At 35.9% G+C, this 12174-nt stretch overlaps 1 protein-coding gene across 8 annotated transcripts in view; it reads right to left on the bottom strand.

Annotated features, from left to right (window-relative positions):
• Positions 1-12174, bottom strand: part of HERC2 (HECT and RLD domain containing E3 ubiquitin protein ligase 2) — a 103475-nt gene that overhangs the window by 5042 nt on the left and 86259 nt on the right. For all 8 annotated transcript variants that reach the window (XM_077781525.2, XM_077781527.2, XM_077781526.2 and 5 more), the window contains exons 81-89: positions 11747-11908; positions 10590-10681; positions 9557-9696; positions 8347-8534; positions 7505-7702; positions 5763-5846; positions 1436-1577; positions 431-625; positions 221-333 (exon numbers count right to left, since the gene is read on the bottom strand). In XM_077781525.2, coding sequence (XP_077637651.1) covers positions 221-333; positions 431-625; positions 1436-1577; positions 5763-5846; positions 7505-7702; positions 8347-8534; positions 9557-9696; positions 10590-10681; positions 11747-11908 — 1314 coding nt within the window. The remainder of the gene's footprint in view (positions 1-220; positions 334-430; positions 626-1435; positions 1578-5762; positions 5847-7504; positions 7703-8346; positions 8535-9556; positions 9697-10589; positions 10682-11746; positions 11909-12174) is intronic.

Genomic DNA, 12174 nt, shown 5'->3' with positions numbered 1-12174 from the left:
AAAATTTGAGAATGGGCTAGAATTCAAATATAACTACTCTTGAACAACTTGAATTTACAGTTTAAACAGTCAGAACAAATCATCCTTGTATAGTGGCTCAAAATATAAAAGGTCAATCAAAATAGAAGGACATAAAAACCAAGGAAACCAATCACTTGAGAAACTTATGCCACAGTCTGTCTTCTCTAAGTTATATCCTACCCAGGAACTTCCTTCTCACCTCACTGAGATCAGCAATTGTTAGGTTCATTCCCGCAAGCTGTTTCCACACTGGCTCAGCCAGGTTGAGGCTCAGAGGGCTACCAGTCCGGATAGCAATGCCCAAAAGTACACCTGTAAGTTTAAACATAGTCCATTGCTTTTGTTAGATTCCCAATATTCTGACTACACATAAAGCACACAGAATGTCACAAAGTTGCAAAGAAATTACCAAGAAAACGAAACATGTTCATATGCAGGAGTGACTTGGCAGCAGGATTTAATAGGAAACAATCTCTGTTTGCGCCAGATTCATCTCTTCCATTTGGTGTCACAATTAACAGAGGGGTCAGCCCATTCTGAAGTTCTTCACACATTTCTGCTATTGATTCACTATAGCCTCCACCACAATCATCCACAGATTCACCTTGGAGAAGAAAAAAGGCTCAAAAGTTATTTTTGAAAGAATATTTAATTAAGTATTGAAATAAAATGTATTTCCTCTCTGGGGATAACTGAGTAAACAAAGGTTTACTAAAAGCTGCAGTGTTGTATCCCTTCATATGAAAACCCAAGAAGTCTGGCTCTGTATTTGGATATTCCCAGTTAATTGCAAAATGTATAATTTAGATTATATGACATATCACAATGCCAAAAATACTATTTTAACCGAGTGCAAAAAATATTTTGTGCTGTATGCTAATCACAGTAAAATGCAACAGAAATAGAAATGTAATAGTGTTGATTTTTTATGAGTGGCTTTTTGAAGTAGTTTTATTTAGCCCATACACAATAGATAAAATGGCTCCTCAATCCAAAATATTTTTTATTAAAAAGCTCAGAATGATAGGTGAACTACCTATCACTAAAACTACCTATCCTAAACTACCCTACCACTAAAACTAGCTAGCCAAGATTATTTGCCAATTCAGACAGCTGAAAAATTAGGTTTACATTCTGCAGAACATTTGTTGCAAGAAGAAGAGCTGCCCCAGAACCTGAAGCGAATTACAGACATGCTTCCACTAATCTTGAGGGGTTTTATAAAATCATTTTTCATTTAAAATCATAAAAGATTTTTTACTTCACAACATTTTAAACACCTTCCTCTGCCCACACACATACATTGTTTTTCTGAATCCCTTTCTTCCTTCCTTCAGGTTCTCCAAAAGAGTAAATCCCAAAAAAACTGTAAAGTGCAAAACAGAAAGGGGTGGTGTGTTGAGAATTTTCTTACCAACAAACTTGACTTTCCAAACACGATGAGGAAGGAGAAGGCTATCAGGGCTAAAGGAGCTCATTTTAGCACACATCTGTCCAAACACTGACTTTGTACCATCAGGCCCAGCTAGTCCTCCTTTACTTCTGGAACGTTTTACCTATTGAGTAAGCACATTATAAAGTCACTGTAAGACATATTTCAACTGGCATCGCTGTGCAGATAAGGAATTTTCAATTCCCCCAGCCACCAACGCCTTATCTTTAATCTCCAAGTGTTCTTTGTTCATCTGTCATTAATCAGCACTGTATCTGTTCAGCTTTAAAGGAAAATGGAAAGACAGAGGGATAGCAAAGATGAAGTCTGATGATAAAGACCTCTCTTGTTTCTAAAGAAGCCACTCATGAATTGGCTAATTAAGTTTTTCTGATTTCAGTTCATTTAGTTAATTCATCTTATCTCTACTCATAGATTCAACTGAAAAAACTGGGTAAGTTTTTTCCCACATGAGACAGATAAGAGATTGTGCTGTTGGCCAGAAAACTGAATGTTTTATTCTTATATTCATTAATAGTAAATGACTAAATATGCATCTATGATGCTTACTAGGAGCCTCTAAAAGAGAGTAAATACTACCAAAATACATATAGATACATGAATAATGTTTTCTTAGGCACCTACAGAAAAAGAGTATTTTAGTATTTGATGGAGATCCCTAACATTGGTATTCAAGTAAATTCCCATGGATTTTGCTGCAAGAGATGCACACAAAGAATACAGAAAGTACTTCACCAGTATAAAGAGGAAAGAAATGGAAAGTCAACAGAGAGCTGAAGAAACAAAAGGATTTTTTTCCCCCACTTGGTGTTCTGCAATTCATCTTCTCAACCTGTCCTGACTGCAAATGGGCTCCTGCGTGCACACAGATCCTCAGCACCTGTGAGACCATTCATTCAGAAATAGCTGAAAGTTATCCCACTATATTTAGTCACACTACAAGCTACAGTGCATCTCAAAATCCAGTTGTTCTCATGCTGTGTATTTCTGATGGCTCTGGATGAAACAACCACCAGACTTCTTTCAGGTTTTAGTGAAAGGCTGACACACCCAGATCCTCTTCATGTGTAAGATGCTCTCCATCAGCACAAGCTGGTTTTAATTCAATGGATTTCTGTGAAATTTGTATGCCTAAGAAGTTTCAAATTGAGAAACTTTTTATTAGTCTTAAGCAGCTTGAAAAATACTCGCCATCCTATGAGACTCTCTTCAACCCAGAAGAATTCTCTCCCAGAAGCTAAGAGAAATCTAGTACATAAAGCCATGCACTCAGACACTAACTAAAAAAGTTTACAAAAAGATGACAGCTTCTAAGTTGGAATCAGATAAGAGGAATATATGTTAAGACAGATCTATGAAGAAGACACAATTCAAAGATGTCACAAAATCATCAGAAGAGGCACTGAAGTATCACTGTAGTAATTTTAAAAGTACACAGTTCTCACTTGTCCCGAGTTTCAGTTTTCTATGCTCAAACTTAAATGCTACAGAATAAATAAGTGTATAAAAACATGAAGAATATAGAAAAGAATATTTTACACAAGCAGACAAAAAAACCTTAGCCTGATCAGTGTAGGAAAATTAAGGCTGTCATGAAATGAATGTTATTTAAAAGTACATTTAATAAGGGAGGAGACAATAATGGAGAGATGTTATTTAATCTGAAATGACACTCCAAAAGAACAAATCATTAATTCATTCATATGCTGTGCCTACTTTAAGATCAGACCATTTTTACTTATGTTAGTGAGATTCCTATAATCCATATTGCATAAGGAGTCCTTGTAAGGAGGAAGAAACTAGTCTTAAAATGGTACTTCATATAGCCATACATATCACATTCTCCCTTCAGAGAAAAGAATGTTAAACCAGGAGATTCTTTGCCATATTAGATTAATGAAAGTAGCCATTCTCCTTAATAACTGAAATTTGCATCCTTTTGAGAAGGAAGAAATTATTTTCCAATGCTGTGCAAAAAATGTACTTTAACACCATGAAAGTATCTGCTTAAAGGTCAAAACACACTATCCATTGGACACTGCATGAACTACACCACAACTAAAACACTAGGAAAATCTGATCTGCAAGTAAGAGGGTCAGTAAGTAAACCTGAGCACTGGAAGCTAGTCCAGTCATTTAACTGCTAGCTGAGCTTTTGACCATTTATATTACACCTTTCCAGAACAGGGCCCAGGTGCTGTTTTGAGACATTTTACTTAATGACTATTCCCAAAAAGTAGTATGGATAAACCTGCATGAAATTTGGTTTCTTCTGCCCTATGCAATCCTCCAACAGCATCCCTTATGCTTCTGTGCATCCAAGCTTGCTTTCATGCTACAGTTCAAAGCATAAAATATCTACACTCCATTTTATGCTATAGAAACAAAAGAGTGGCACACAGTTAAGTTACAGTACAGCCACCATATTGTTTCTCACATACCCTGAGCAGAAAAACTACAGAAATCCACCATGTCCCACAATTACAAGACTCCCAACAGAAAGACCCGGGGCCAAGAAGTATGTAAGGTGAATGGGATCTACCCTAAAGGAACCTGGTCCCTGTAACACTGGAGCCCAGGATAAGGGAGTGTTGCTTTGCTTGTGTTTACACTGCTGTTATGTTCAGTTCTGGTACTTTCAAAGAAACCACCAAACAGCCAGGAGCACTGGGGAAGTATTGTAAAAGACAAGTCAATACCTGGAAAACAAGTTTAAATTAAAAACTCATCTTTTTTTTTTTTTTACACCAAGGAATATGAAGTGAACTGACTGCACCATATAATCTATAAACTGCAAGAGTCTTCTGAAAGCCAAGGGGTCTTAAAGCCCAGCTGCACCTGAAATATCACTGCAGGTAAAAGATTTAACACTGACATTTAGCTTTTTTGAGACTACATAAAGTAGCCTTGAACCTTCAATTAAAGGATCAAACAGTTTCAGAATCCACATTTTCATTCTGAGCAAAAGCTAACTCAGGAAATTGCAAGCCATATTTGGTACTGTGTAATCAGGGCACATTACGACCATGACTTTTTTTAGTCTTCACTTGGCTAAACTGACAGAGTTAGTCACAGCAATATTTTATTTCCCCTAGAAGCTATGAAGAAGGAATGTTTTTCTAGGGTTCAAGACAGATTTAAATAATACATTGAAATACAAAGGAAAACCTATCTCAATTAATGAAGGAGGACACTAGGAAGCTATCCCAAACCTACTCATCACTAGTTTCCTGCTTAAAATACCAGGAATATTTATTGTACTTTCTGAATTCATACACTTACAAAGTAATTTAAAAAATCTCTGCTACTCTCTTCAGCTTCCCAAATAATACAGTTGGACTCAAATGAGTAAAAACTTAGTGAGTGTATGATTCTAATAGACTAGAACACAGTCACAGAACATTAGCACAAGAAATTTAGTATGTCCATAGAAAATTGTCAAGTAGAAACAGGGTCCAGCCAAAACAGGATGTATTTTTGTTCACTAACAGAAAATAACAAGTTTAAATTTTCACATTTTCTCCACTCTAACCTCACAAATGGCAATGGCTTTGCATATTAAGGGAAAAAAAAAGAAAAAAGAACCCATCACAACAGGAAAGAAATGCACACAGACTCTAAGATCAGGCTGTAGTCCATTTAAATGAAAACAATGTTTTACTATTCTGTGTTACAGAAGTATCTATGGAAAAAAGGCATATCTGGCCTAAGGCACAACATTACATTTTCTAACATCAATGATAAAGAAGAAAGCCTTTTTGTATCAAAGACTTCTGCAATCAATATGACTACATGTGATGACCACCAAAGGACAAAAGTGTATCATCCTGAATTTCAATTATATTCAAGAGCTTTCTTTCTTTCCTTGCCTTTTTTCTTCTTACCCTTCACTTTTTTTTTCTTTTTTTACCTTTCATTCAGCTGAGCATATGGAAAGGCAAGAAAAGCATCAGAATCATTACTCTCTTAAACTATCTAATGTAGTGAGTTCTGAAAAGGCAGTCCTTTATCAAGCAGGATATACTTTGCTCCTTAAGTGTCTAAATCATTCACTTAACATTTCAACAGGTGTCACCCTCTCCGCAAACAACTGTAGTATGGATAAAAACATACTGAAAAGAATACAAGTAGCCCTAAAACTGCAGTCACTTCTTTATTATTTGATTCTCTGATAAAAATTCAAGTCTTTAGGATTCAGATACCAAATAGCTAAAACAAAGGGCTTTGACCAACACAGCACCGTGGGCTAAACATACATAGAGTGAATCAAAACTTCATCTGAAGATACCTGTATCCTGTTAAGCTCCACGACTGGCCCATGCTGACGGTCTCTCACCATAGTAGCTTGCACAACTTTTCTGAAAGCTGCCTCCTTAAAAAAAAAAAAAAAGTAAAAACAGATAATGGAAAAATGAAATCAAGTAAGAACCCTGCACATATTTTGCAGGCTGACATGCAGTTCAACCCAGGAAATAAAAAAGCACCAGAATATCAATGTGCAAGATGTAAGTCAATGATCTTGTTATTTGTGCTAATCTGTTTCATGTCTAAAACAGTGAGGGTACTAAAAAAGTAAAAAAAAAGTCCCATCTGTATCACTTAAAACCATGGCTTAAAACCACTGCACCCAGATACAATTATTAAGTAATCAAGGTATTGCTGAATACAAGTATAAATTAGTTTATACTAGAAAAATGTAAGTATATAGAGGATAATTAACAGAGTATGACAATCAAAAGCCAAAGATGAGATCATCTTGCTATGGAAAGTAATAAATAAAAACAATTTTTTTTTAAAAAAGCAAATTCAGGTATCCACGGTTCCCTCACTAAATATTTGGATATAATTTTACAGCCTATTTCAAGCAAGATTAAGAAGATTTTGAAGTCTTTAGACTCTCTGAAGGCAGGCTGATTTAAATGCCTAGATATGAATATGGCATCACAACCTGTGATGTCTTGTGAATGCTTCTGATGTATTTATGCCTGATATCCCATTTTATCTTATGTTTGAAGCCTTTCTGTAACTATTCTGCAGACTCAAGGAAATTAGGTTGAATGTGCATCCTGCATACACATTCTTATATGTAACATTAGGTATCTAAGGACTCAGAATTACAGCATTAACAAATAAAAGTCTCATGAACAGAACAGCAAGGATTTCCTCTCTAGTTTAGGTTTTGATGAGTTCCCTTGGTCTGTGGAGTATGTACACAGCTTGCTTGTTCTACTACACAATTTTACTTGAGTCTGGAGAAACCTGAGACAACAGACACTGAGTTGTCCAGTTACCAGCCACATGTTGTATTTAAGGACACAGAACAGCACTGCAGGGGGAAACTTGATCAGTTCTCTTTTCAAAGATATCTCCCAGCAGATTCTGTCTGCATAATGTTTTCTTTCTCAGTTAGACAAATTACTTTGACAGTGAGAAAATTCAAACCCAAACCTCAAGATTATACTGAAGGCAAACCATGTTTTCATGGCTTATCGTATCTGAAGTTTTGAATAAGTGTTGCAGCTTTGAAGCATTGCAGTTATCTACATTTTCTCATGACTGACTTGATGTAACTACTACAACCCCCTTTCACTACCACCTGAGATTAAACTCCTCAATAGTCCATCTTCCCTTTTAGCTCAGTCTAAAACAAGTTTGTATCTGCACAGAGCTGTGGATTAACTCGTATATCACCTGAACTTGATAACTGAAACACAAACAGGTATGAATTGATCATTGTCTGCTCTCTTACATTTATATTAATACTCTAGAAGAATTCAGCACTACTACAAACTGAAGATTTACAGCATAAAGTTATTTTCAAGATCAACACACAAAAATACTATGATGAACTGAGAAAAACACTGTAGAAAGAACACAAAGGCAGAAGTTTGCATCATCAGATTGCAAATATCTGACACACAACTTACGGAAGAAATTGAGATATACAGTTCTTTTTTCTTCAGAAATAGCTTAAACAGCACTTCTCTGTTATGGTTACAAATCTCTCCCTTAGAAAGTTTGGTACAATACCTTTCCCTGTGATATCAGTATTCCCCGCAATGTGTCAAACCCAACTGAGGGTCCTTGACCTGTTTCATCAAGTCTTCCTTCAAGATCAAACATTGGAATGCATGGACAGAAGAGTTCTGAAATGTGATGCAGGAGCAAAAGCCTGTTTCTTAATGAAATTATGGGAATTTCCTGCAGATGATTGTACTCCATAGGAACCTATAATGAGGCAATGATATCCAATGTAAACTATAATTATTATACACTTTGTTGCATTCAATAGAACAACAATCTTTAGATGTGTAGGTAAACTTTATTAGAAATTCAGGTATTTGCTAATTCACTCTGTCAAAAATTCATACATGGAGTTCAGCTGTTTATAAAAGATACTAACAGTATCCATCTAAACTGAACCAAGTATTATATGACAGCTAGAATACAAGTGCTGTTCCATATCTTACAATTTATCCATGAACAAATACATTTTACATCCTGTCATCACAACTTCCATGCATAGCTGAAATAGAATTCAAAAAACAATATAAAGCATGCAACTAAGAACTCCCTTGGAAGGCATACCATTTTCATAGCTGTAAGGCAGAATTAAATTCCTGCCAATATTCAAACGGAGTTACTGTTCCACATTTGGATTAAAAACTGAATGAAGAGGCTTTTTCAGCTCAGCAAAATTGAATCATTTGGAAATATAGCAGTAAAACAAAGTAACTGGCTCAAACTTAAAGTCAAACCAAAGCACACTGAGCTTATACAAGGATTTGGGAAGGAAATACATCTACTGAAAAGTCAGCAATAAGCACACTAAGTACGCTTAAAATCTGAATTAAATAAGCCAAAAACATTACCTGTGTAGGCAGCTTGCCAGCATTAGCAGGTTTACTGGTTGACCAAGCTAAAGTATGTGCTGAGCCACATGCTACTCTGTTGATCTTTTTACCCTGAAGTGCTGCAACCAGGCGTGGTCTTTGGATGGCATTAGTTGTTCCATCTCCAAGCTGCCCTTCATCATTATCTCCCCATGTATACACTTCCCCTAAACCAATAAAAACAATTTATTATCCTGAGGCTAAGAGATAATTTTATAAAAAGGCAAAAAGGTTATCAACTATTTAACCAGATAAGGCCTTGGGCTGTAACAAGATTCCTGTGACTGATGGCCATCCTGAAATCCACTATCTAGCGTAGATAAATCTTGATTGACACAGTCAGGTCCACAGTCTCTACAGAGCAGCTGCATAACATGCATTTCTTTTCTCACAGTTTGTATAACTGAAAGGTTCTGCTCCAGAATAGGAGGAGATGGTAGAGCACCATACTCTGGAACAGAACATCAGGAACAGCATGTGTTTGACAGTTTCATAGCAAAAGCAAAAGCAATATGAAAAAAAAAAAAATTGAAAGGCTTAATATTTTGTGTAAGACAAAAATTCTATGATAAGCTCTATTACTAGACAAGATACTAAAATAGGTGCTTGCTGTTGCAAGATAATTGGGAAATACTTTAAAAGTAACAACCTCATTCCTGAGCATTTATTTTCTGCAGCTATATTCATTACTCACATTCATTTTCAGCTTGTATATTTCACTAGCACCTATGAAATACTCAGTTATTGTGCAGACTTGTTAATTGTGGGAGTGAATCTGATACAGAGAACATTCACTATCTCAACCTGCTATGCAAGAAGCAATATTGTTTGTGCAGTGCTTCATTTAGTAAGTTAAACACTTCAGCAAACTCCCAAGACTCTGCAAAAAAAAAGGCCAAGTCTATTCAATGCTACTGCTTGACAATTCTGTAATCATCTTTAGAGCTCTGTATTTTATTTTGATCAGTGTTCCTGCAACTTGAATTCTTAAATTTTCATTGATTTAGTTTTATGTGATCACTTTTATGTCATGCTTGCTGTTCAACATCTGCAAATACAAAATATGTCCATGAACATAGAGAATCAGCACTGTTAGCAAGGACAACCTACCAACAGTTGACTAAAAGATAAAGTTTGAGTTTTTTAAAATTCATTGCTAAGAACTAAATAAATTATTTGATTTTTATACCATCTTCAGTGCAGCAAACACAGTGCAAAGACCCCGTAGCAATTGCAATAACTTTCTTTCCTTGCAGTCCCTGCACTTGTCGTGGTCTTCTAACATGGTCATCAGATCCATGGCCTAAGCGATGATAGTCTCCCTTGCCCCTGCACGGAGAATAAACATTTTAAAACTGAGTTTTAACTGTGGAAAAAAATGTAATGACAGGTTACATCTGACACTTGACCTTTAGAGTGACACTTGACCTTTAGATGTACTTATTAAGTCAAATACCAAAATATTCTCCAAATATTCAACATGAATCATCACTACTCTGTATGGATGTGATTCTGCTGACTCAGTACAGACTCTTTACAGCTCCAATACAATGTTTCTACTTAATCTGGGTAGTTCCTTTAATCACTTTTCCAGAGGGTGGTCTTTACTTTTAACTCTTAGAGGAGTCAAGTATTAGAAGCATTTATCTGCAAAATCAGTGTATTTACTGATCTCAGAGACTAGAACTTCATACAGTTCAAGGATACCAAAATGCTATACAAACAAGGTAGCTGAGGAAAGTTGGGAAGGTATTTTGCTCAGTCTTTTTAAACATTTCAGTCTAGCAGTTTAAACTAAAAAATCTGGAATGGTGTAAGGAAGAATAAAACAATGATTCCTAAAATCAAATTCTCAGACTACAGCCACAAGCTAAACACAGTTTTGATAATACATGAGAATGTTATTTATGTTATCACTTTATGCCCTGCATGACACTTCATGCTTATCCTACTGACCTCCTTGGAAGTTCTGCATCTTACAGTGGTCAGTGTCTGGAATGACAACCCTGTGCTTAGGTTTCCAAGACAAAATAATTGGATTTTTCATTCGTGGCACTAGAAAATGTTCCCCCAAGTGGGAGATTTTATTACTAATCAAGACTCAGGAAGTCAAAGAATTTTTGAAAGAGAAGATCAAAACAGTGAAGGAAGCGTAACACTGATATCTGCTACAGACAAGGTGACATCTAACACTGTCAAAATAACAAATACAGAATACTCACCATGTATACACAGCTCCAGATTTGGTAAGGGCCACAGAAAATTGTGATCCACATTCTACTTTAACCACTCCGAGACCTGTAAGGGAATCAATCTAGAAAAATAATATCAAATTAAAATTAGATTAGTTAATTAAGGAGACTATAGACTCAATGGTCTTAAGTAAAATATAACAAGTTACTGTATGTCTACATGCAAATTTACAAATTAGAATATTTATGTAGATGGTTTAGAAGACTTCCCTTTCTTTCATCTTTCTACCATTTACTGCTTAAGTACTGAAAAGGAGCTCAAATTTCCCAAACTGCTGAAAATCACCACTAGAATGTTTTGCCCATAGTTACTCAGCAATTTCCCAGAGTAGAAATGATAAGGCTTTGTCTACTAACACTCAATCATCCTTAGCTTGTATGACATGCATGTAATTCTGCTGACAAAATAAAAATATTTCTATCTCCAGCAGATCTATTCTGTGAAGGACATTACGCTGCTTTACCATCCGTCCCACAGGATTGACTGATGAAACATAAACAAGCTGTTTTTACACTGTTACACCAAGCTGGAAACATTTGGAAACAGAACGATACTTGGGTACTTGTATTCAAGTCTGAGTGATTCTGGATTCAGGATCTAAAATCCACTGTGCATAAGTACACACAGTGACAGACCCATTTCTCAAACACAAGCAACATTCACCTTCATAACAAATGCTGGAACTCAAATTTAATGGTTATGTGGATTTCATCCATAACATGTGAAGAAATTCCAAGTCAACTATGCATTCACAGAAAGAGATTACTTTTAAATTAATTGATACCCCTTTCTGCGCTGACCTTAAGACTATTGTAAATTTATTAACAGAAGGAAATATGAAGATTTCTTGGCAAAACCTAATGTTTTGACTGGAACCAAAATTAGAATTAGCAGTACTATCTACAGCAGCAATGTTTTCCAAAGAAAAACCTTCAAATGCAACTTTAACAGTTAGCACAAAGCTTAAAGTCCTGTTACTGTAGCCTACAAAGCTCTTAACCACCACCAGAAGAATACTGATGTTCCAGGATGGATGAAAGTTTGCACATATTGACAAATCTGTCATAATTCTTCACCAACATCATAGTTTCTAAAGCAACAAAAAAATAAAATTACACAGAAATACCTTCATTGGTACTTTACAGCCATCACTACCTCCTCTCCCAAGTTTTCCATAATCTCCATCACCCCAGGACCAGACTGTATCATCATCAGTGAGGCACAGTGTCTGTGCATCTCCACTGCCACAGGCTATATCAATCACACGGTAACCCTGGAGAGCTTCCACCTGGAATGAAATCACCCTTTTTTGTTTACCTAAAATACTCCATTATTTAGTTTCACAAAAGATGACAAACTCAGCTTAGAGAGGTGATGACTGGAACTACAAGTCTGAAATAGCACAGGAACAAGGAAATAAAGGCAACTCTAAGAGCTTTGCTCTTTTCAAACAGCAAAATGAAAACTAGCCATGTATTTTAAATACAGGATTTATTATCTTTTAGTTGGTGAAGTAGTTGAATTTTTTACCTCAGTGTCAGGGAGAACAATACA

Source organism: Lonchura striata, chromosome 1 (genome assembly GCF_050655825.1).
Source record: "Lonchura striata isolate lonStrDom1 chromosome 1, ASM5065582v1, whole genome shotgun sequence".
NCBI lineage: Eukaryota > Metazoa > Chordata > Aves > Passeriformes > Estrildidae > Lonchura > Lonchura striata.
Note: the sequence above shows the minus strand (reverse complement) of the source record. Positions and strands in the feature narration are given on the sequence as shown.